At 35.2% G+C, this 27,036-nt stretch overlaps 1 protein-coding gene across 12 annotated transcripts in view; it reads left to right on the top strand.

Moving 5' to 3' along the window:
- The window catches only part of DMD (dystrophin), a 1,246,037-nt gene that overhangs the window by 632,706 nt on the left and 586,295 nt on the right, over positions 1-27,036 (top strand). For all 12 annotated transcript variants that reach the window (XM_084515490.1, XM_084515483.1, XM_084515486.1 and 9 more), the window contains one exon: positions 17,563-17,713. In XM_084515490.1, the coding sequence (XP_084371616.1) occupies positions 17,563-17,713 (151 nt within the window). The remainder of the gene's footprint in view (positions 1-17,562; positions 17,714-27,036) is intronic.

Genomic DNA, 27,036 nt, shown 5'->3' with positions numbered 1-27,036 from the left:
CTACTGTATTAAATTACTATTAAAATTATAAAAAAAATATTTAAAATAACATTTAAGGAGATTTACTTGTGAAAATGAAGAAGCTAACAATTAGGATTAAATATGATTTGGGGGATTCTTATTTTAATACTCTTTCGATATTGGAAGTAAGATAAGCAGTGTGTTGTGTATGTTTTCCACTAATATACATCTTCTTCTGTCATCCAGTTTTCTACTGAGACATATTTATAGTAAGTAGAATAAATTAATTACAGAACCATGTAATACAAGGATGTAATTCCATCTAGTAAAACCCCCTGAAGTGGAGCCTTGAGTTGTTTGCCATGTAAGGGAAGCAAAGCATAGGTAAGTAGACTTAGATGCAATGTCAAATCTTTTCCCTGCAGGTAATGTCCAAAAATAAGAAAGATCATTTTATTTTTCTACATCTTGTTTTACTGAGCCTTTTCCTGGCTAGCACAGAAAGCAGTAGGATTCCTTCTACCCTTCATCTCCCTCCCTCTCTTTTGTATATGTGTGTCTATGAATGAGCAGCACCTTTTCTTCCTGCTTAATTTCATGCAAGCTGAACACCTGCTCTGCGCTTTCAAGCAGATATATAAGAGCCATAACTTTGGAATTTTAAACTCTGTTTTCTTAAAATCTTGATTTATTTATTTGGCCTTCCATTGTTAAAGGCACAATAAAAGTAAGATTGCTCTAAGCAAATATGAGGCAGATCTTGGGGAGACTGCAGTATTTTTATCTGTGTTAGCAAGTTGTGCATACTCAGCTATTTCTTCTGCACTTATGCACCACTTTCATAACAATTTCAGCCTGTCCTGTACAGATGCTTTGCTGCAGAAGCCCCATTAATATCAGTAAGGATCTTTGCTGATGCTGGAATGACAATCACTAGATTTACCCGGGACTGAACCAGAAATAAACAGGACCAACAGAACTAAAAATATAGTTTACCACAACTTCATCAAAAAGAGCTGTTCTTCCCTTGTATAATAACTTATCATGTCTATTCCTGTAGTGATCTGGGAGAGATTATTTCCATGGCAGAACGCTATGTTGATCCCCAGGAATTGGCAGGAGCCTGGGAACCTGTTTTTTCAAACTACTTTAAGGGTTTTCATTTCTGAAAAATCCAGCTGACTGTCATCTTGTAAATGGAATTGTGCATCCCTCCTCCCTCCCGACAGGGGAAGTTGCTGTAGTTTAAAGAGCTATTTTGCTGTCGGTACTTTATCCTCCGGAGACTTTAGCTTTGTGTTTCCTAGTTACAGAAGGAAGGGAAATAAAGTATCTGTGGAAATTCTACGGCATGAGCTTCTGCTGCAGTTAGATGTGCTCTGGTTAGATGCAGCTCTGGTGAGTAAGAAGGGATTTTGAAGACTTTCTTTAGCACTGCAGATAAAGCAGGGAGAATCTCGCGATCTTTTTGTGAAAATCAGTTTCAGTGCTTTTTTTCTACCAATAAGCAAGTCTGTACCATAGAACTGCAGTTCTGTAAACACTGAGCAAAAAGTAATGATATTTTAAAACTGTTGGCTATTTGTCCAAACAGCATTAGATACAATTCTCTTGCAGTCAGTGCTGGTAATTCATGTACCACTGCTGGGACTGGGTTGTCATTTGGGAAGACACTGCCATTTCTTTCTGGTGGCTGCTTATACTGACATTTCTTTTCTAACACATGTATCTGGCAAGTGAATATGAAGAGCTGGAGGAAAATTGTGTTGCTAGCCTGGAAATCCGTGAGATACCAGATGCTGGGTAAGGTGGGCAATACAATTAATAAGGGCAGGGGAGTTCCAATTCAAGCTATCTAATTATGAGGAAAAGAGAAGACTTTCTTGGAAGAGTTTTTTCTCCATATTCCAAACTCATTGATTTTATGGGTAAATTACAACATCTACATTAGTTTCAGCACAACTCTATGCTCCATAATATTTAAAATTATTTTCTTGGATTCTGGACATTTTTTGTGGAAGCATTTTTATGTCACAGAACAGCTATAGTCCCTTGAGGCTGCAGCAGCAGGGAAAAAAAAAAAAAAAAAAAAAAAAAAAAAAGGCCAAATTCCCTCTCATTTGTTTGTTTTGTTTTGGGTGTACTTCATTCCAAAAATGTTCCTGGGCTCCATGTCTCATAGTGGCTGATTAATAGATTTGTAAGCCACAGAGGGGTGGCAAAGGCCCTAATATTTTTATTGCTATAGACCTCCAAAGTCAGTATGTGTTAATATCCCCATGCTTGTATGGTTAAAAGAGGGGCAGCTCCGTCACGCTTCTCAACCCCTTATATTCTAATAAATATATTCTATATTCTAATAAAATGTCCAAAACTTTCTGCTGTGATGTAATAATTAAAGGATTCATATCTGTGAATTTTCATAGCAAAGTAGGTCTTTCTAAACCATCAGAATGAGTTATGAAAACTTCACTTGGTGAAATACACACTACAAATGTTCTGTATAGCATCATGTAGCACTTTTCTTTGTTTCCTGAGATGTAAAATAAGCTTTATTAAATGGTTAGGTCATAGTAATAGTGGCAAAGTATGGACAGTTTTATCAAGTATGTTTTAATATACCTGACAGTTCAATTAACAATTATTAACCAACAATATCACTATCTGAGATGCTTACTAACTGCAAATTAACTGTAACTGCTTGGAAATCTATCTTATTCTTCTTCATAATTTCTTATGCACAAAATCTTGCTGTAGTTCTTTAAGATTATAATTACATGTTGTACAGGAACGTAAAGGTTGTTATATTCAAATCAGAGGAAAACTGAATATATTCATTATATTATTAAATAAAGCTCTAATATCTCAATGCAAAGTTTAAATGAACCAGTAAACAAGCCTATAATATTGTTATGACTAATTTAAACACTGCTAATCCAAATACACAAATATTCTACTAATTACTTTCTTTATGGTGAATGAATAAATACTGTTAAAATGAACCAGTCACTGTAAAATGAAGTATCCTATTAAACTCTATTTCATATCTTTAGTTTTGTGACAAATTCTCATAGTCTAGGAGGAATAACATACAGACTATATGAGAGATCAGAGCTTCATAATAATAAGAAGCTCTGATAAATGGGCTATGTCTGTTCAACTTCTATTGATTTGTGCTATGCTGCTGCATTCCCAAAAGACTAGATTTCTGTTTAGCTTCTATATTCTAATAAATAAAAAACAATTAAAAATTTGGTTTCAAGTAGGAGATAAATAAAGACAGAAATTATAGTCAATTTAGCTGTCATAGTGTTAATCTGCATGACCTTACAGTCTTGGTACTCTGTGTTGTTTTTTGTTTTGTTTTGTTTTGTTTTGTTTTGTTTGTTTGTTTGTTTGTTTTATTATTTTATTATTATTTTTTTCTCCCTGGTGATTCTCCCTGTGAAAAGGATGTGCAATTTCTTAATGTGCTATTTTCAGATTTTTTTGTTCATAAAACAAATGAAAGGTTTTGTCTCTCCTTTAATGGTTCCATATACATACCACCACCATGTCATCTTGCTGTTGGACTTTCCACTACCCAGGAAGATTCATGAAGATGTTTGCAGAAGTAGCTGACCATCACCCATGGTACAGAGCTGGCCTCTAGCTTCACCACAACTTTTTTTTTTTTTTTTTAAAGGAAAACTTTCTTGCCAGAATTCATTCTAACTTCACAGCTATGTTACTCCTTGAGATCAATGATAACAAGCAGAAGCACTATGTAAATGGGATTCTTTACTAAACCTTTCTTATTGGTAGCACTGAGAGCTACCTCAGGAACTAACAGTTCTTCTGGAAGCTATTCCATCCAGTCATTATAAAGTTGCCTGAATTAGCATAGTGGTAGCATGTACTTGCATTGCTGACTCTTCCATTATTTGCACCCCGCCATGGCTTCAGACAGTCCAAGCATGGTCTAAGTGTATAAAAAACAATTCCATTATCCATCGTAATTTCTATTCAGTGGTAACAAGTCAAGCCTTAAGGCCCCCCATTTGTCTTCAGCAACCAACTAGATCCAGACACCCCTTTCCTTTCCTGGAGTTACTTGCTCAGCTAATCCATGGGCTAATGGTCTTTGGTCTCCAAATATGTCATTGGTATATTGGATTTTCAGATCACGTCACCATTTCTCTTTAACTTCCAAAGGTAGCATGTTACAATATTCCTAAATTGTGCTATACGAGCAAATATGGTGACTGGATTTCCTTTATCAGCACTGAAAGTCAGCTAAATTCCAAAATTATTGCATCCAATGTCAGAGTCACTTCCTTGTAATAAATCAGGAGTGCTTATGATGTTGAAGATCTGAATCATTTCGTAAGACTGATCATAATTTGGAGGCAGAATATTATATGCTCCAAAGCACTCTGGAGCTGTGAGTTTTGCAAGCAGTCTGTGCACAAGCTGACTGGATAAACACGGGCAAGCATTTGAAGGAGAAGCAAGGGTTACTTGTCAATACTTGCAAATTCCTACTGTGTCTGCTGAACGTGTGTAAGTTCATATCTCCCTGCTTTCACATGACTTTGTCTTCCTTATGACCAAAAAACTGTTGGGCTACTGTCTGTGTATCCAAAAAGAATTGGATACACAGAATTAAATTTCTCCTTTCCATGCGGCATTCAGAGAGCAGAAAGAAATGTGAATGTTTGTTTTTGTTTGTTTGTTGTTGTTGTTTGTTTTTTTGTTAAGATTGAGTGTATCTGCAGTTTCAAGGGAATCAGAAATTATGCATGCCCCTGCAAAGTCAGTATACCTATATTTAGCACTATATCTATACTATCTATACCTGAATTTAGATATTGATATTATCTGTCCTCTACATTGACTGTAAAGGAAGACTAAAGTGACTAGATGGCTTTATGAGCTCCATTGGGGTGCATTTACGCAGGTGAATTTAAATCACAGTTGCTATGGAGGTAATCCTCATTTTGTGCAGCTTCTGATTTAAAAGTTTTTACAACTTCATGAACTGAAAAAATCTTGGCAACTTTCTTTTCCTGATTGAGGTTATTTGTCACTCATCTCTTCTTTCTACAAAGCTTTTTAATCTAGTGAATGGATGATTAGAAATATGTTATAAATAGTGTAGTATATATATGTGTGTCTATATATACATATATATGTATATATATGATTAGAAATATAGTATACATAAACATATATGTGTATATATATCTAATGCTGGATGTCTAATGCTGGATAAATCCTGTTTCTGGATCATTCAATGTCAAACATGGCATTTTATGCCTCTTAAGTACTATTTTCTGATTACAGATATTGTAAACCCTTAATGGTGCAGATCGTTCTGTTTCCAGGGAATAATGCTGCTTGTGTCTTTGACCACATGCCCCTGCTTCATGTTCTGCCTTCCAATGACCTGATGATTCTTCGGTTCTTTTCTTTGGCGGACAAATGGGAGTGAAAGGGGTGGGGGGAAGTGAAGCTAATTAACTGGCTGCATCATACTTTAACAAGTATAACATATTATAAATTGATATATTATAATCCTACAGCTCTTATAGTCAAACTGGCTGAGCAAATAAAGATAGCTATTTTTTACTTCTCTATTTTACCCTGTGTCTACATACCTGTTTTTTTTTTTTTTAGATTTGAGAACTAGTGTTGAGGAGACACTGCAACATTTGTAGTCCATATGCAGTAAATTTCATTCATGTAGACACTGTAGCCATTGCATTAAATTTGGTCCGCTATAGCCATTCATCTGGGATTCCTAGAGATTCAAGCTACCTTGACTGTCAGAGTGAGAACATAGTAAATCTCCACTCAAAAGAGTACAAAAATAATTATGTCTAAAAGCAGCACTCTCGTGCCAGAATTAGTATAGCTGGCAGGCTGGTATGAAAATACATTTGAGATTCTTCCCTGCATAGCATGTAGCACATCCATTAAGACTACATATTCCAAACAGATGCATACAATCAATCCTTGAAAAACAGAAGCTTTTGCTTTTAAATCACTCTTAAAGCATAGAAATGAAAACAGTTTACTCCTTTGTTAATTTGAGCTACACAATTATGTAATCCAGAAAATGTATCGGTGTCAACAAGCTCCAAATCAACAATATAAAGAGGAAATGAAATTATCATCACTAAATGTATTTCCAGGTCCCCAAAGAATACAGGGGTTTTGTCATTAGAAGGTCTTATTTGTCTAGGAATATATTACATTTATTTGAAAGTAAATGACAAGGCAAATATTTATTAGACTGGCGATAACATATAGTCACTTTGCTGAAGTTTAGTCTCTAAATTCATAATTTGGCTGAGAAGGTGAAAGCAATTATTCTATTTTTCATTGAGTTATCAAGTTACTGAGCACCTGCTCTCTACTTCACATTCTTTATGATATAGTTAGTAAGGGCCTGGTGTTGGCCCTTTTAGGCAACTACACATTGTTCAAATTCTCTGTATTAGCAGTAGCACAATCACAAGTGTTAGCTAAAATGGCTTTTGCTATTAATTAATATTGTAAGAACTTCTAGCATGATAAGTAAGAGTGTCTAAGGTCTTTCATTATTCATGAGACTAGTATATATAATACTCAACATTTATATTTGTAGATGAATATATGCAATTAACGTATATGTATATTTATAGAGAATATATACTTGTATATAAACTTATGCATAAAGTCCCCCTTAACCACCTCCATTTAACATTTTGAGCTTTTTTTTACTCACCACTGTTTTGGGAACCTTTACTGTTCACCTTCTTTTCCACAAAATGCACTGCATTTTTACTGTTTATGCTAAATATTGCAAATAGTTTATTTAACTACAATAAATGATCATTTACAGTAGTCAAACCTCAAAAGCAAGTTTTCAAATGCCACCACTCTAAACACATGCTGACTTTGTATAGTAGGTTTTCTTATTTGTTTTTCTGTTGTACTAATTGGTATCACAAATATTTAAGATATTTTTGTTAAACATGGAAAAAATACAGTAAAATATTGTATCCAAACAGCTCTTTATGACTCGAATACTTTCTCCTGGGTAGCAGTATGATGCATGTTCTCTCTCTTAATACAATTTTCTTCATTTATCTCACTCCTGTGGGAATTTTCCTATCCCCCAAATTTCTGTAAGTTTTATCAACCTTTAGTTTCAGTGACATAGAACTGTTTACTATATGTTTCCCTTAAAACTTAGTAACACTCAGATTTAAGATTCTCAAATGAATTGTTAAATGAAAGGGAAAAGCTATTTTAAATGAAATTTCATTATAAAGTTTTAAGAAAAATACATCAGGCTTTTAACTGACTGAAAAACTCTGAAAGGTAAAAAACACCCAGCACAAACACAGGCATCAATGTTTTAGGAAGGTAATGTTAAGTACTCTGTGATTTTCAGTGATACTAGGAAGACTGATTTTCTTATGCCAGTATGTATATTTTTGAACACATCTGCCATACCTTAAATGGGATAAAATGTCTATGTATACAACATCTTTCAGGCTCAGGGAGTCAGCAGCTAGCATAAATTGGTATAATCAGTTTTCTGTTGTTCCTTCTGCTCTGAAGTCACCATTGTAGAGGGACTTTGAGATGGGCTGTGGGTACAGAGAATTGAACAAGGCAGTTTTGGAAGATACATTATGCATCATTACAGGTTGAACTGAAAATCTATAGTTCTGTCATGGGATTTAAATACTTTATAATAATTACACGCAAATACCTGGGGGACATCCTGTAATATACACCCTCAATATTGCATTACACATACTTATTTTGTGGGCCACAGATTCAATGAAATTAACTTATGAATTATGACATGAGTAATTTGGGGAATTTGTGAGAGCTGTCTTCTCCCAGCTGGGCATGACTTGTCAGTTTTCTATGATTCTGAGTGTAGCACCTGTTTCTGTGTCTAGGCTGTAGAAACCACCATTTCTTTTTATTAATTTAGTCTTCCAATTTATCACACATACAATTATTATGATTTTTCCCAAAATGGATCTGACCTGCAGCAAAACTGGGGAACCAGAAGATGCTGCTGGTTTTCGCAATGTTGGCTTAGAATACAACCACAAGTATTTTGATTTGGGTCAAGATCTCCTGTCCACTGTGCTCTGGATCAGAATAAGTCCACAAACTGGGTTCAGTTTGGATGAAACCAAGTTGGAAGTGGCTCTCTAGGAGTCTGTCTAACACACTCAGGTTAATAGTTACTCAATCTGTGGGACAGGAGTGCAGTTGGGCAGTCCAGGCAGAGTATCTCCCCTTGCCAGAAAAATGACAGTGTCCTCCAGGCCAGCTACCCCACCTTCCAGCCACCACCCTATGGGGACAGGTGTGGGAATTTTGAAGAAAAGTAGAAATATTTGCTCATTGCTTAAATATGAGCACACAGGTATTTTGAGTCTTGAGGTAGTAGCAGAGGGCATTACAACTGTATAAATGAGTTGTCTGAGAGTTCAGGGTAGAGTGTTGTGACTAGGGACCTTCCCCAGTGGCCTTGTCCCACCGTGTTCAGAGGTGGTGTGTGGGAGATATGCCAGGTGCATAACTACAGAGCAGCCCAGGTGAAGATGTGAGCTTAAAAATGTCTCCAAAGCCCAGAGCAGAGACCCCAGGACCCCAGGTGAGGCTTTTCACTGTTCTTTCTCACTATGTAGCTGGGCTCACCAAAGCCTCTTGCCGCTGGGCAATATCAGAGTTGGTCTTAAGCAGCTCTGCAAAGGGTTTGGGTGGGTGAAGCAATGTGCAGAGTTTGTTGGTGTATGTAGGGCTCAGATGGTTAGTCAGAATTTAATGTGATTTTCATATGTTGTTGTTTTTGTTTTTGTTTTTTGTTTTTTTTTTTCAGTTGTATGTTACCATAAGGTGGGTAGTAATAATGTATTTGTGCATCCTGCTGGGAGTATAGTGTACACTTTAACCCATTGTGAGGATGAGATGCCTGCATACCTTTTGTATGTAGGCATATATACTAATTAGGATTTCTGTAAAATTGAGCAACTGTTCTTTTTATGTATGCTCTTTAAAATGTGTGATTGGTAGATTTCTTACTGTGGCAATTTTTATACTTTCACTCCACCAAAGTTGTGTTTGGTTGTGTTATTACTAATTGCATTAATAATTTATTTTGTGTAAGGGACTTGCAATATGCTACTCTCTTCCCTAGGAAATGATTAATCAAATGCTTTTTATTTTCTCTAGAAAAAAGTAGTTACCTGCTTTAAATCCAGGTGCCTAGGCAAAGTTCTCTGGAACACGTAACTTCATCTCTGCTCTGATGAAGGAAAACCTTGGGGGAAAAAAAAAGTTAGAATTATGAAGTTCAAATTAATATGCATTGTAAATAATCTTACTTAGTGTAGAAGAACAATGTAGGATTTATGAATTATGTGAAGTGGTTCTTTTTAAACTATCAATGCATCATCCATTAGAACAAAATGGAGTTTTAGTATAATAATTAATTGTATTTTTTATTAAGTTTCTTGGTCTCTCACTTTTCATAAAAATGAATTTTCCTGCCTAAAAAACAGCAATGACTGACATGATCTTGCTTTTTCATAGACAATTTAATTGTCTTTGTCTTTGGTATAGTGATTGACACTAAATGGTATAATATCAGAAATTATATGATGGGAAATTGAGTCGCAGACTTCAGGGGCAAGAACTTCCATACAGTTCAAGACAGAAAAATGTTTATAATTTAATTGCAACTTATACTGTTTGTAATTTATATGTTGTGCCACAGAACCTGCTTTCTGGGAAAAGGAGATAGATTACATTTGGTAGTGATGGATAGCATTGTTCTAATGGTTATTTCAGGTGCAATTTATTTTTTATTTCTGATCATTTGCTATTTTGTGGGTGAAAGTAAGGTTATAGAGGTGTGGATAGAATGTGTACACCTGAGCCATGTCCTGGAATGGACCTGTAATGTATAGCAAGATCTAGATGTATCAGTGTCTAAAATGAGATCATCGCTTTTAGTCCAAATGCAGTGAGGATACCTAAATTAAATATAAATTATACACTCAAAAGATGAATTCTGTGAATTAAAATGAAAATATTAAATCCTCTGGAAATGGGTTAGCAGTTTCTTTAAGCAATTTAATTGCAGAAGATACTTGACAAAAACACGTTTTCATGTTTTATTATCTATAAGAGTGGCCCTAAGTATTAAAGTTAATGCTCTCACACACTAATATATAATTATTTATACTACTTTGAAGTTTTGTGTGTTTTTACAAGGTGCTAATAGTGCTGAATCAAATTGACAAAATTGCATAATTTGTAGGTTAATATTAACATAATCCTACAGTACGTTGTTTAGCAACACTATAGAAATAAAGTTTCCAGAATATTTTTGCAATATAATGAAGATTGAGTATCTTTAATGATAAAGCTTTTAATGATGTAAGTTGTGACACTTAGAAAATTTTATAACTAATAGTATTCTTTTTCATGTAGGCCAACTGGCTGTGAAGCTTTGCTAAAGCAGAATAGATCATAGAAGTGGATTTCACAGTTTATCAAGGAATTATATCAAAATTTCAGGGAACAAATTGAGACACAGGTGCAAAATTAAGATTATTTGCTCTAAGAGAACAAACCAAAAACCTTTTGCACCCTGTCTAATGTTTGTGATTTTCCTTTACTCAAAAGTTTTTCACCTACATTTTGGTAACTTCCAAAAAATGCCAGCGTTGTGACTTGGAACATCAAGTACAACCACATTGTATAGAGTTCCACAGAAATCATATCTGATTTAACATCTGTAAATAACTGTGCAATATCAGGTACAATAATACCAAGGAATTTCAGTTTTTGCTTATATCTAATTTGATGTTGTCTTCTGAGTTGCTTTCTTCCCCCTCCAAGTCATGTCTGAAGAGTTAGGAGAGTGATCACCTCTGAAGCAAGAGTGCTGATACTTTTATAACTTAATGTAAACTGCACTGAAAATTGCTTCAGGAGTTGCCTTTGGCTGCTTTTTGCATTCCAGAGTGTCCCCCTCTCCCCCCAGTCATCCCCCCTCCAACAATAAATAAATAAATAAATAAGTCCATTATGTACTAATGAGAAGAAAGGAAATTGACATCCCAGGAGGGAACATGTTAAGCTCTGTCTTGAAGGAGCTGTGTATATAGAAAAGTTAGTCAGGTGTTCCATTTTTTTTACTTGTTAATTTTAACTTTCAAATTAGAAGAATAAGGCTAGCTTGATAAGTGTCAGAGCTCATGTACACTGCTTAAGCCCTTTGCAATTTATGCAAGTCATCCATTCTAGTCTGGAGTCTACATGGAACTTCATGCTTGGCTTCAGCGTGTTCTCTTCTATCTTCTTATCAAGTGTATGTTAAGAAAAACAGGACAGGGTAACAAAGAGGAAATACTGCCCAGATACTGGACAGTTACCTATTATCTGCCCCCATTTCTACATGTGATCATCAAACAGAAAGGGATTTAGTAGATGAAGATATGGATGAGTCAATACACATTTTGTTTGTTTTAGCTCTATGATTTGTCTCTGACTGCAAACAAGGCTGGATCCCTAGGTAAGCATTTAAGAATTGTGAGGCTTGTAACAATACTAGCCTCCAAATTGTGTGGTTGGAGATTCTTGAGGAAGATGTAGTTTTCATGAACGTTTGTAGTTCTCAGAGGATTTCTCTGTTATGTACTCACTTGTGATTTTTTTCTATCTACATTCTGCTGTGCCAAGACTTCAACATCTTAGCAGTTACTCAATATATGTTGAGTTTACTCTTCTGCTTTTGTGAATTTTGATATTATTGCATATTAACAGGACTGCAGATGGAAAAAAAAATCTTTTAAATTTTAAAAAGCTATTTAAAGTAGTACTTTATATAAAATACTGTGTTACACAGATTTAGCAGGGGGAGCTCTCATTTGGGTATACTTGGGCAGTGTTCTGGAGGTGGTCCTCTAAAACAGTGTGATCATGAAGCTGCATGGTGACATTCCCTTCCATCCCATTTAGAATGGAGCTGCCTCTGCAGCAACAAAACTTCTCTTGTCAGCATGATAGTGTTCAAGTACAGCCAATCACCTAAGGAGAACTGATTTTTAGTGGATTTGCTTGTCCATAAATTCCCACTTTTTTTTTTTTTTTTTCCCCACTGATGCTTAATACTTATTATACCAAGGGTAGCAAAGTTTTATTTGTTTTTAAGACCTGAACAACAAGCACTAGTATTTCAATTTGTAAGTTTTAACTGTACATATCTTCTCCCTGCAACTGTTGTCTTTTCTTCTCCTTGCAACTTTTAGTATCCAAAGCAAAGGGAAGAAAAATGGAGAGTGATGGGAGATTCAATTTGCAAGTGTTGGAATGCAAATTCTATGATATTAATATCAACCCCTACTGAATTTTTGCATTTAAGCTGCTGATAAACTTCTTCATGCTGTGGAAAAGTAATTTCATTTCCTGAGGAATAGGAGGAGTTCTGCTCTAATGTATTTTTCAAAATGAGAAACCATACTGGACCAAAAGAAATGGATTTTCACTTTTATTTTCCATGTGATATTCTCAAATGTAAAATAATACTTTTCCATTTAATTCAGAGAAAAGTAAGGTTAAAAAAAAGTGCCTTTCAGTTCTGTCTAAATTTGGAAAAATAGCATGATAATTGAAAAATCATCACGATCATTTTAATAAGTGATTGACTTCAGTTTTTAATTAGAAGATCAATAGTCTTTGTTTACAATGATGCGAAGAAATGCAACACATATGGCAGATCCTGCACAACTCCTGTGTTCATCTGTAGCTAAGTAGAACTGTCATAAAATTTCCTAGGAATTTCCTCTGTCTCTATTTTCCCAGGTTTGTGTGCCGATTTTTTTTTATTTATTATTTGGTATTTTCTGACAATTTCTTGGTTGGTTGGTTCTAAGTTCCAAAACAAAATATGGGAGAATACTATTTATAAACAGCCTCACAGTATACTAAAAACTTAATACAGCTTGCTATTGTAGGGAACAGAGACTTAGCTCCTGTGGGAAGGCAATCAGTGCATAAAGCTTAGAGGAGTCCTTCTGTAAATTAATTCTTGTTCTTAAGTCTCCTCTCCTCCCCTCACCCTCCACATCACCTCCCCTCCTCCCCATTTCTGAAGAATTGGTGAAGAAACCAAATGAGATTTAATAAGAACAAGTGTAGAGTCCTGCACCTGGGAAGGAACAACCCGAAGTATCAGTACAGGCTGGGGGATGACCTTCTGGAGAGGAGCTCTGAGGAGAAGGACCTGGGGGTCCTGGTGGATGACAGGTTGACCATGAGCCAGCACTGTGCCCTTGTGGCCAAGAGGGCTAATGGGATCCTGGCGTGCATTAAAAGGAGCATGGCCAGCAGGTCAAGGGAGGTGATCCTCCCCCTCTACTCTGCCCTGGTCAGGCGTCACCTGGAGTACTGTGTCCAGTTCTGGGTTCCCCGGTACAAGAAAGACAGGGATCTCCTGGAAAGAATCCAGCGGAAAGGCACAAAGATGATACGGGGCCTGGAGCATCTTCCCTATGAAGAAAGGCTGAGAGACCTGGGTCTGTTCAGCCTGGAGAAGAGAAGACTGAGAGGGGATCTCCTCTGTGTATATAAATATCTGAGGGGTGAGGGACAGAAGGATGTATCCAACCTCTTCTCAGTGGTTTGTGGGGATAGGACAAGGGGCAATGGCTGCAAGTTAGAGCACAGGAAGTTCCACACTGACATGCGAAAGAGCTTCTTCACAGTGAGGGTGACGGAGCATTGGAACAGGCTGCCTAGGAAGGTTTTGGAGTCTCCTTCTCTGGAGATATTCAAGGCCTGTCTGGATGCCTACCTGGGCAGCCTGCTCTGAGGAACCTGCTTTGGCAGGGGGGTTGGACCCGATGATCTTTCGAGGTCCCTTCCAACCCCTACAGTTCTGTGATTCTTAGTTTTAGCTAGTAAGACTGTGTATCCTGAATGTTAGAAAGGATTGTTTTGTACCAGGCTGCACTTTTCTTTATCTTTTTGTCATTGTTTTTAATGGCAGGACTGATCATTTGTTCATGCAGTCATAGAATTATAGAACTGCTTGAGTGGGAAGGGACCTTCAAGATCAACCCCCATGCCATGGGTAGAGATGCCTCCCACTCAACCAGGTTGTCCAGGGCCTCAACCTGGCCTTGAACGCCTCCACAGATGGGGCATCCAGAGCTTCTCCGGGCAACCTATTCTGCCTCACCACCCTCTGGGTGAACAATTTCCTCCTAATCTCTAATCTAAATCTCCTCTCTTTTAGTTTAAAACCATTCCCCTGTGTCCTACCATCTGCCTGAGCAAAAAGTTGCACTCCATCTTCTTATAAGCCTCCTTTAAGCACTGAAAAGCTGCAATGAGGTCTCCCAGGAGCCTTCTCCAGGCTGAACATCCCTAACATCTCTGCCTTTTTTCATTGGCAAGGTGCTTCAGCCCTCTGATCATCTCCATGGCACTCCTCTGGACCTGCTCTAACAGCCCCACATCTTTCTTGTGCTGAGGGCTCCAGACCTGGATGCAATACTCCAAGTGGGGCCTCACAAGAACAGAGCAGACTGGGGCGATTACCTCCCTCAACCTGCTGGCCACTCCTCTGTTGATGCAGATAAGGCTGCAATTGGCCTTCTAGGATGCAAGCATACACTGCTGGCTCGTGTCAAGCTTTTTGTCCAGCAGAACTCCCAAGCCTTTCTCTGCAGGGCTGCTCTTAGTGAGTTCTGCTTCCAATCTGTACTCATATCTGGGATTGACCTGACCCAGGTGCAGCACCTTGCACTTAGTCTTGTTGAAACCTCATTAGGTTCACATGGGCCCACTTCTCCAGCCTGTCCAGGTCCCTTTGGATGGCATCTCTTCCTTCTGTTGTATTGACTGCACTACTCAGCTTGGGGTCATCTGCAAACTTACGGAGGGTGCACTTGATCCCGTTGTCTATTTCATTGATAAAGATATTAAACAGCACTGAGGGACTCCACTTGTCACCAGCCTCCCCTGGACATAGAGCCATTGACTGCAACTCTCTGAGTACATCTTTCAAGCCAATTCCTTATCCACTGACATGTGCCTTGACATGGCTTCCAGGAGGATCTTTTCCATGATCTTCCCAGGCAGAGAAAGTGAAGCTCACTGGTCTATAGTTCCCCGGGTCTTCCTTTCTACCCTTTTTAAAAATGGGAGTGATGTTTTCCTTTTACCAGTCACCAGGGATTTCACCTGACTGCCATGACTTTTAAAACCTGATGGAGAAACACTTGGCACCTACATCAATCAGTTCTCTCAGGACCCTGGAATGCATAGCACCAAGCCCAACCCCCTTGTACCTGTTCAATTTCATCAGATGATCTCAAACCTGTTCTTTGCTTACAGTGGGAGGGACTTTGCTCCCCCAGCTGTTTCTCTGAGCATCTTCATGCTCAGAGAAACAAGAGATGTGGGAAGCCTGATTGGCAGTGAAGGCTGAGGCAAAGAAGTTGTTGAGTACCTCAGTCTTCTCCATGTCTGATATTACCAGATCTCCCTTCTTCTTATGAGAGGGGGAACACTCTCCTTGGCCATCTTATTACCAAACTGGCAGAGTACTTTTATCTCAACTACTTCCCATGGTTGAATGTTTGTTGTTTTGTTTAATAAAAAAAAAAATCTTCTCGTAGATCTTTAAGTGTGTATTTGCCTTATATTTTCCCTATCTTATAGTAAATATAAGAGGAAGTTCAAAGTCTCTGATTGCTGGTGCAACTCAGTTTAGCGTATTATTTATCAAAATTGGTTACTATGAGGAAAGTATATAGCCATACATAGATAGTTATGAAGTGATTAATGTTATTCATACTATATGGTATTACAGGTTTTTAAAATGTGAAAATGTAGTTGGGAGTATATAAACAAGAGAAAAAAAAAATCTGTTTTCTGTCTTCCTCTTCTCTCCTCCCCTCCCCCCCCAAAATCATCAGTACAATTGAAGATATCACCAGTGTTCCTTGTTAGTAACCTGTTTTTATATGGTGAGGTAAACTCTTAATGATTGTTTGAATATTACAGTTTATCCACACAGAACCAGATTACTTCCTGGAAAAATAATAGAGCATCTTTATTGTTATCCTTTAAGTACACCCTAAAACCTATTATAATCTTACAAAGAAGGATTATTAAACTAAACAACAGTAGTATATTTAATGATGATCTGCTAACAAAGCATTCTAGCTAATCTCTGATTAGTGATCTTGTCAACAGGAATCCAAAATGTAGGATAACTGAATTCCTTAAACATTGGCCATCTTCAAAATAAATTCTGTTTTCATTTCATGTCTTTCATACTTGACAGGAGTCAACAGATCTTGAACCACAAGATTAATCAGTCACTCTGCACAAAAAAAGATTAGATTTACCAAAGTGCCAGAAGTGCGTACATGGTCTTGTGTGTAGTGGACTGTATACTGGTAGACATGGAAGTAATATTTTTCATACTAAGTTAATGTACAAAATTATATTTTAAATATCTTAATTTTTTTTCACTCATACATGTATTTCAGACATTTTTATTTTTGCATAACTATCTTTATCAAATACTCAAATTGAAATGAAACACATAAAACCATTAAAAAAAAAAAGTGTTTAATAAAAGTAGGAGAATACTCCCTTTACACGCTAAAAGTGGAAAGTCTTTTGAAGGATGTTGCTTTTTCTTTGCAATAAAAACAGATGGACATTTGCATCCACTGGGGAGGCAGAAAAAATAAGTTTCTTTCCATAAAATTGGAGCAGAATTGTACTATATGCTTGGAATTATCTGGGGCATATAGATTCTATGGAATCTCTCACAAAAGCAGATTTCATAAATTATGTAGCCTTTTGCATCTGTATGCAATATTATAATATTATAAATCATATTTCTACAAAAGAAAAGTCCTTTAATCATAATAGGGTCATGGGACTATATTTTGTTAATAAGCATGTCAAGAATCTGCCTACTGATTTTCATTCTTTGTTTTATGGTATGGTGGGTCAGATGTGTCACAGATCTTTTAAATTATTTTCCCTTTGAAAAGGGATCTGAAAGTAGTTGTATTTTCACAACACAAAACCAGTATGTTAACCCACAGAGAATGTTTGCAGTGTTGGTAGCCACAGCAAGTTACTGAACTGTGTTGTGTTAGGAGCGTTTTAGCAGTACTAGTGTTTTCTTCATGCTAAGTATATGGGCATATACCCAGTTACACTGTGGTCTGTGTGTGTTAAGCCTGTGATGTGAGTTAGAGTAGGTTTTAAAGCTGTTAACTGAAAACATGTTATGACCATGGAATTCATTTGAAACATCAAAAAACATTAAAAATGGATGATTGATTTTTGACACATATGTTTAGCAATATTTTCACTATTCAGAAGTACTACCATGTTTCTGTTTGATACAACTTTACAAATTTTTAATACGGAATGCCATCAACGTTGCACAAATTTAATCTGAGAAATCCAACTTTTTATTTTTTTTTATTTTTTCCCCTGTGGTAAATAAATAAAGTGTCGATAAATAGATAATTACTTCATCTCCTTTTATGCTTGTAGACGGTTTGACAAATCTTTCGAGAAGTGGCGACTTTTTCATTTTGACATGAAGAGCTTTAATCATTGGCTAACTGAAACCGAAGAGAAGCTGTCAAGAGCACAGATAGAGGCTGGAGACGTGGGTCATGTGAAAACCAACCAATTTCTCCAGGTATGATTTGATTAACTCATTTCCTGTTTTCCTGCAGTAATTAGAAGTTTGCTGGTCTGGATAGTCTGTATAGTTTTACAGTTCGTTTGAGGTAGATTTCTAGTGTAGAGTGTTTAGTGGCAATTATGGTAAGATATGGTAATATCTTAGTGGCAATTATGGTAAGATATGTTGTCCTTATTAAATATAGGATTACATGGTATATTGTAGTACTACCACAGTTACGGACTCAATTTGGTCTTTATTTAAAGTGCCCATTAATTTCCATTTTATGTTTATAACCAGCAAAAGTAACAGGCTTTATTTTTTAATTTTGTGGAAAAAATGTGATTAACCATTGAGTTGTACAAGAAATATTTCATGAACTAAGTCTTGCAAGTGCCTTGCTCATTTTGACTCATGTTTTAATCAAAGAACCTTAAGGATGCTTGTTGTCAAATGTGGTATGACAGAATAGCCACTTAGTGCCTATGTGTCCAGTTCCAATTTGTATGCTTTTCATCTTACAAGCTCTTTGAGCAACATAAGGAAAATAGTAATTCTAGTTTCCTGGTAGTTTCTTTCATTTCTCTGTTGTATGATTGAAATGGTAATGGGTATGAAGAATTAATTCTAAACTGATATTTTGCAAGTTGATAGGTTCAGCTGAATAAAATGGCTTGACTAAACTCAGGTTTCATGTCATAAATTCTTACTTCTGCATAAGAAAAATCACTGTTAAACTGATCATTGTACATTTGAATTGCTGGATTGAATTATTGGATTTCAGGTTGAAAGAAATTAGGTCTGTCTAACATTAAAGGTACCGTTTTGGTCCTCAGGCTTTTACTAATCTATAGCCTGGAGTTAAAATAAACAAATAAATAAATAAAATTATGTATTTGGTATTTTAATATTAAAAGTTACCTTTTTTAAATTTAGGCTGCTATTTCTTGCCTGTAATACTGCTGAACCAAAAAGGAAAACAAATCAAAAAGTATAAAAATGATGTAACTGCTAAGTGATATATTGAGCTGAAGAAGCTAAAATAGTTCGTAAATATTTTTCTATGAATTACCATCACCACATCGAACACCAAGATCTGGATGAAAAAAAGGAATAAAGATGCTTTCTAATGCATATATAAAAAGTAGCAGACATCATGTATTTTTCCAAACCACTGAAAATTTGGCTTTCTGTCTCGCAGTTTTAAGCATTTCTTTGAAAAGCGAATATACACTCTAGTACCTGTCTGGCAGATAGTAATATGGCAGTCCAAAGCCTCACCCTTTCTTCTGCTTGGCCTTGCCTGCTCAATCAGCCTTCTCTGCGCTATTCTAGTGTCCTCAAGCAGCTTCAAATGTATGTTCAGATCAGTGAAAAAAGTGTTTCTTCCTTCTTTGCTAACAGTATCTAAAATGATATTTTCTTTCTGTGAAGAGTTTGATCTTTGAGGGTTTCCAGACCAAGTTAATGTGTCATAGATGTTACAAATGTACTGTATGCATTAGAACATTTCACAGTCCCAACAGATTAGAGATGTTAGTCTTCTCACTGTTGAGGAGAAACTTCATACTAAAAGAACCTGAGGTAATGCCCTGCTATAAAGAGGCTTAGATTTCACTGTAGAACACGACTGCTTCTGTTCTACATTTCTCTTTAACATAGCCTCCTTCTCATGTAAGAAGTATGTTTCATATTTTATATTTAAAACATAAGAATAATGAAAACATCTGAACATAGAATCATCTAATGGTTTGAAAGGGGCCTTTAAAGATCATCTAGTTCAACTTGCCATTATAGGGACATCTTCCACTAGACCAGATTGCCCAAAGCACCATCCAGCCTGGCCTTGAACGCTTGGCATGCACCATTTCTCTGGACAGCATGCTAGCAGAGTGGATTTCTACCAAAATTTTCTTTTTGCAGTCCATCAAGCATTCTCTTCCTTTCTTTTTCCTTGTGTTAGAAATCCCAGCATATTTCCAAAAAAAAAAAAAAATCATTTAATTCAATAAAACAGTAAAAACTACATTTCTGATGAAAATTCATGGAACTTGAAAATGTTCCAACTAAATTCAAGAACACAGACTAAATGTTATTCTACATTTATTTATGAAAGAATGTTTAGTCTGAAGCTCCATTTTCACAGTTTTCTTTATCGTCTCTTTATTTTCTTGGTTAGCAGAAAGAGTATGAAGCTTACACAGCATACACTGATAGTGCAATGCAGCAGGAAAGCCTCTTGTTTGAAACGTATTAGGCTTCTATGAGTCTGACAGGAGATACGATTAGAATTTCCATTAGGTTAAAAAGTTAAAACAGCTGTGTGTTCTGATTTACTAGATTAGCAACTTGTTTAATTGATAAGATCATGCTGCTCAGTGAACCATATTCAGAACTAACAGGATTTGTCTGAAAATTCTTTCACAACCAAGTGAATGGTCTTATACAGACTAAGAGGCTGTTTTAGGAAAAGAAATACACCAAATATTCAGATGTGTAGTCCTATCTCTAGACAGGGCTACTTTGGAAAAGTAAAGACGAGTATGTTCATTAATATGTTCATTTAATACATGGAGTCAAATGTTAATGTGAAATGAAACAGTCAACACTACGGTTAGGTGATTATGTTAATATAGGTTAAGAGATAATTACATTCTTTCAGATGTCTTTTTTTTTGTTTCCTTTTTGCTACACAATGCAGTAGGATATTACACAACATTTATGCACATACTATATTGTAAACAAAGCCTAATAATAGAATTGTTTCATTTCAGGTCATGAATACTTGAATACTCTTATTTGAAAAAAATTTGTTAGGACTTCTTGAGAGCAGAACTGTGCTGTTGGAAAAAGAAATAACACATTTTATTTTTTAAGAAATTGTAATTGACTTTTATAATTAGAATACATAGGCTTTTAAGGGATTTTTTAACAGATAACATATCATATATTTTATTTGAAACTTATTGAACTCAGTCATTAAAGTAGTTTTTTTTTTCTTTTTTTTTTTTTCTCTCTCATTAGTCTGGTTGAAAAGTTTTTCTGTCTCTTCACTCCTTAATTCACTGGGACTTCAACTTCAATCTCTTCCATTTGCACTTAGTTAATACACATTTTTTCTTTTGCCAATACTGAGATGTAGCTCAGTTTTATCTACTCCCTGATGTTTATTCCTTTCTGTTCTTATGGGCTTCAGTCAGGTCCTCTGTAGGACCTCATTTTGTAGTTTTCTAATCTGCTCTCATATTAATTCTTTAATTCCACACTTAAATCCTGTGTCTGTGTCTTGTTTCCTGTGCCTATGCCTCATTCTAAAACACAGTCTAAAACATTCTAAAAAGTTCTCAAAATAGCACAATGTTGTTCCAGCTGAGACATCATCCATACTGTCATTAAGGTAACTCAGGTGTTACACTTTACGGGCTGGATCTTACCAAGGCTGAATGTTCAAATATCATTTGCAATCATCTGTCTAAAAGTCAACATTTCAATTTTTTTTCTTGTAGTCTGCCTTTCAACCGCAATATATATTCCATTTAAAGTGAAAAAAATAAAATACAAGTTACATTGGAAATTGGTGCCAGTTTTATATGCGGGGAAGAGGCAAAGAATAATTACTATTGTGGTGTGTGTGTGTCTGTGTGAGGACATGGTGTTCAGGTACCATAGGTAAATGCTAAATTGACTGCTATACAAACACGAATTCTTCAAAAGTATCAGAACTAGACTGACATGATTCTGAATCATTGCCTGGAAATTTAAAATTAGTATCCTTATTTCAAAAATACACAACATCTAAAATATTTACTCCTTAAACTGGCATTAAGAATTGGTCAGCAGTCTATCTCTATTTAGTATCAACTTTGTAGTTGCAGGTTTAATTCTATTCTATTATTTTATCTGTTGTTTGGAATTTTATATGTGTTTTGTTTGGGTTTTTATTTTTAAATAGTAAAATAATTGGATCTGAATTGTGAAAAAATGTCTTGTGTTCATGATGTTCATCTATTGTGTTTGGTCAGGGATGGGCAAGGACTGGACTTTATAACTTCTTTTCTATAATTTAAATGCTTCAAAAATAATACCTTTCTATAATAATTTCTAAATTTTATACTTTCATTTACAGACATAATTATAAAGGAAATTATGTTTACATTTTATTTTATTTTATTTATTAAAACCAGTGAAATTTTGAAATTATCAGGTGACAAATTTATTAATTATACTCTTCCTTCTGAGCATACTGTGCTTCTGAGTTACAGGTCTCTCTTAAATTGTTCATACATTGAATTTTTCAACATTTACATTTTAGAGTACTTATCCAAGTCTGAAAAAGGCTTGTGAATGACTCATGCCTTCTTTAGACTTTCCTTCTACTGCAGTATAATGTCAGGAACTTCATGTTTTTGCTTTGCAGATGTTGTAAGGAAAAAAAAAATACAGAGAATCCAGGCTTCTGTGCTGAAAGTCATGGTCATGCTAATAATTTTTCTCTTTTATATCTAAATTGGATTTTATGGATATTGATGAGTTAATAACCACTAAATTTAAACAGTTCTTTCTGGAATGCAGCACAAATAGAATTAGAGGATATAGGAGAAAACAAATGTTTTAGTGCTTCAGGCCACATATTCTCATACCACAAAAACACAGTGGTAAGAGGGTGGACAGCATGCTCTAAATTTTCCCAAATGTAAAGCTTGTGAAAATTAAACTATTTTATATAATGATTGCGGATTTCATCATTCACATTTTGTGTTTTAGACTTATTTCCCAACTGTGCTGATAATCCCCAATACTCCTTGTACCATTTGGGATCCATTGTGATCCAAATGGTTCATTTTTGTCCATTTAGATCAATTTTGTTCCATCTGGTTCAGTTTGGACTATTGTCTTTTGTTATTTTTATTTTTTTTCCCCAGAGAAATTTAATCAATGAGAAATCAATCTAGTGTCTTTTTTTTTTTCTTTCAGCAGAGTCTTTGATTAGAACAATGATATTGCAATGTCTTTCACATTGCAAGTTCATATATGGCACTATTATAGGAGCAATGTATTATTGGCTAATATTTCACTATTAACAAAAGCATCCAGGTGCCTTGAAAATAGATACAGGAGGTTTTGTTTGTTTGGTTTGGTTTGGTTTTGTGGTTGTTGCTGTTATTGTTTCTTAGTATAGTATTTGTTTGAAAGTGTATCCTGAATTAATAGTAAAAATATTTTCATGTTGTATTAACCTATAAGAAGCATTGTTTTGTAATTACATCAGACATTTAATTCTTCTCTACTGCACACTGTTGTAAATAATTATTCATTCCTAATTTACTGTATCCTACTAGACGACTTTAATGTAAATTTTTGCTACATGTAGTGGGACATTAAGATGTCCAAAGGCTATAAAATGGTTTGTTTCTGCCGACTCTTGTACCAGTAATTAAGAATTCATTGCTTATATTCAGATCTTATTGTAAATCTTGGCATTGTTTATTCAGATAACCAAGTTAATTCTCATGAGTAATTAATTAGGATGAATTTTTCAAACATTTCATTATGAAACTCTTTGAAATAACTGTTATTATAACTACTGTGCATAGACGTATAGTGATGTCTTTTTTTTTTTTTTTTTTTTTTAACATAAATGCATAATCTTGTAATTTTCTTTGTCTAGAAGAAAACAATGTTCTTAGACAGGATACTGTCCTAGATTTCGTGGTACAGATTTCCTGGTACCTAATTGTGACTGCCTTGCTATTTGGGGGTTCATTTGAGAAGGTTAGAGTACTGGCATAGGGGGATCTGGAGGGACATCTGAGGTCTATACCCATTTCACAAATATTATTTAGAAGTGTATACAAGATAGAGGAAATGGAGAATGTGTTTTTTACATGCTAATGCATCTGGCTTAGTTTCAGGGCTATTTAGAATACTTATAGTCAGTGACGTGTGCAGATAATACAGTTTAGTTTAAAAAAAAAAAATGTTTTTGCCATGGTATGAATACAGTTAATCTGAACATGTCCTAAAAGTTTGAAAAATGAGTGACTGACTGAATGACTGCTTTGAAGGAGGATGATACTGGTTCTTTTACCTAACAAAATGTTTATGTTGATTGCTTCTTTCAAAAGTACTTCTCACATTGAATCTGCGATCCATATAGCATGTGGTTGAATCTGTGAGTATTGATGCATAGATGTAAAAGTAAGACCCGGCAATACAAACTTGTGAGACTTGATTTGTGTCAGTTAATGACTGGGCAGCCTGGGTATCTTCCTAGGTCTTCTGATGGGAGAGTTTAGCCATTAAAAATTGTTTGCGTGAAACAATCAGGGAAAGGTGAGACTCTTGGTAGAAAACATTCTATACAGATTAATTATATAAAGTCGTGCAAAAAGATTTTGCTGTGGCCCTTTTCATGGATACCTGTACTGATCTTATTTTGAATTTTTCATCACAACAGATTTTGCAAATTCTGATACACTGATTTTCAAAACCATCTTATTTTAGTCTAAGGCCATAAAGATGTCGTAGTCAGTGCACTGGTCAAAAAAACAAGATAAACTCACATTGCTTTAAACAAAGTAAACTGTTTAAAAACAAATAAACAACGAACCCTGCATTGTATAAGTCCTTAATGTTTATGCAAAGCAAGTAGCAAAGGATCAGCATCTGTCCTCAAATTGTCTAGAATATTAAGCTGTATTTATTCATCCTAATTTTGGAAGTCAATTTTTGTCAGGGTACGACAAATGATCTTTTGTCTTTTACACTTAGGTGTTTTCAGTTTTACAGTGAGTTCCTTTTCACTGAAAACCTTTATAGACACCTTTATGGAGATTTTTGTTTGGTTTGTTAGTTGGTTGGCTTTGTGGTTGTTTTTTTTTTTTTTTTAATTATTTTTATTTATTTATTTTGATAGTATTTATTTATTTATTTATTTTTGATACAATGAGAGGAGTCAAGGGAGTTGGGTATGAGCTTCAATAGTCATGGGAGAATTGAATAGCCACTGGAGAATGGAGTTTTTGACTAGATTGTTTTACTAGTTATTGATCATTCAGGATGATTTTGTCATTTCATTTATTTCTGTAAGGTGCTATGTTATATACATAGACAGAATGTAGCAGGTGTGGAAATATCAGTAAAACACTTTATTTGTTTAAATAAAATATTTACTTCTGCCCTACAGCAAACCTCCAACATACTCCTTTCCTACTAAGTATATGGAAGTAAGATTCATCTCACCAAAACAGATGCGAAGCAAACATCTATATTTGAGTTGGTGTTTTTCTCTACAGACAAAGAACAGAAATAGGCATTTCTAAGATGAAGGTCACATGACCTTTCTGAGATACACAAAATATTTGAAAGTGAACTGACATTGGATACGTTAACTTCTACAGAAAAAAAAAAAAGTTCGTATTCTATTGGTAAATTTAATTTAGTGTGGGAACCTAAAATATTTAAGATTGAATGTACTTCAAGTGTGCTCCTTCCTTCCTTTTATGCATCTTCTAACAGCTTTTGAATATTCAAAATTTACAAGTGCTAGTGAACCAATGCTAGCTGGGATATATTATAAAGTAATGTATTTGTGCTGGAATAAATTTTCGTAATTGGGCTAGACATTTTGCCACAGTACAAAGATAAAATTCATTGAATGTTTCACTGCATGTAGTAGAAGAGAATAAAAATGTTTAACTGTATTTCCAGTTTGCTCTGTGAACACTAGAAGTATTGAAGCTAGAATTCATAGGCATTTGTGTCATGTAGTTATCTATAAGTTCCAGGTGAAATGTCCTAAATTGTGGGGGACCTTTATAAGGTATTTCTGTTTTGTGTGAATTCTCAGCTGTTTACTAAAGTTTACACACTGCACCTGTTCCCCTCTAAGCACCCAATAACATCTTTTTTTTGATTCTTCCCTGAAAAATGAATACACTACAAATATGCTGTGGCATCTCACCCAAAATCTTAGCTTGCATTAATTGAAAACAAGCAAACAAACCAATAAAAACTCACAATCAAACAAACAAAAATCCCAACAAGCTATTGAAACTTCAGACTTTTTTTAATCTGATTTTTCATAATGGAAATAATGAGACCATTATAGTAAGAAAAAAAAAGTCAAAGTTTTCTGCATTTGCAGAATATCTTCTAAGTTCAAACAATAATTGTGCTTTGATTCTGATGAAAAGGAGAAATAAATATGTTGTGTTTGCCTCACAGACTCAAGCTATTTTAAAGTTTACGTTCTAATTGAATGATTTAATGGAGTGTAATGAATGACGGAGTGTGGCAAATTCTAGTTTATGCATCAGTTGGAACAAGATTGTAATAGACTGCTGCACTCATCATCTGACTATGTTAAATTTGATATTTACATATCTCAAACTTTCGAAAATTTCAGAATAGTTTCTTGAGGGTTTTTTAATGAAGGACAAACCCTTACACGAAGTTAATCTAAATAGGACTCTGTCCCAACAGAAATGCTAGGAGAAGGGAAAGAAGAAATGGAAGAGAACATATTTAGAACAGCTTTTCCGATATGCGACGAGTATATTAGGCTATTTTCACATTATATGAGTTTTCTTACAATATCTGTTCGTAAGTGTACAATGAAAATCAGCTGTTATAAGTGAAGTTAAAATAATCATAAAATGATTTGGTTCTGTAATAAAAATGCTTCTGTGCTCCTAAGATGAGGAGAGTGCTCTTAATGTTAATTTCCCGTTAGCGTGGTAGAAACTGTAGCTATTATTCACCTGTGTTATGTAAGAAAGTTCAGACAAAATTTATTTTACTGAAAGCTGGCAAAATAGGTGCTATTTTATATAAGCAAGTGATCAGTTTTATTTATTTATTTCTCATGATTTGTTGGCACCAGATAAGCTATGTTCTTTTGCCTTCCATAACAAGACAGGGCACTTCTGTGTTCCCTTTTAGTAGCTAGACTCTAAAAACATGTTAATGCCAGCTACTGTTTGTTTTTGTTTGTTTGTTTGTTTGTTTTTGTTGTTGTTGTTGTTGTTTTGTTTTTGTTTTTGTTTTTTTTTTTGGTATTTCTTGAATCAGAGCTGTTGATAGCACTGTTGTGTTTTTATCAGACCGTAAAGACCTCAGGACAAGTAGTGTTTGTAAATGTACGTTGGTGTAGTGGGTCCTTAGTTTTAGCTGGGCCCTCCTTCAAGAGCTCAGAGCTAAAATCATACTGGTTGTAATCATTGCATTTGAGATGAATACAGACGAGGGAATGTAGTAGTAGACTAAAAATATTTACTGTGATTACTTTTATTTTTATTTTTTTTCTTTTATCTTGATTTAACAACACTGTCAAAATT

Source organism: Aythya ferina, assembly GCF_964211825.1.
Source record: "Aythya ferina genome assembly, chromosome: 1".
NCBI lineage: Eukaryota > Metazoa > Chordata > Aves > Anseriformes > Anatidae > Aythya > Aythya ferina.
This window is presented reverse-complemented; position numbering and strand designations above follow the sequence as displayed.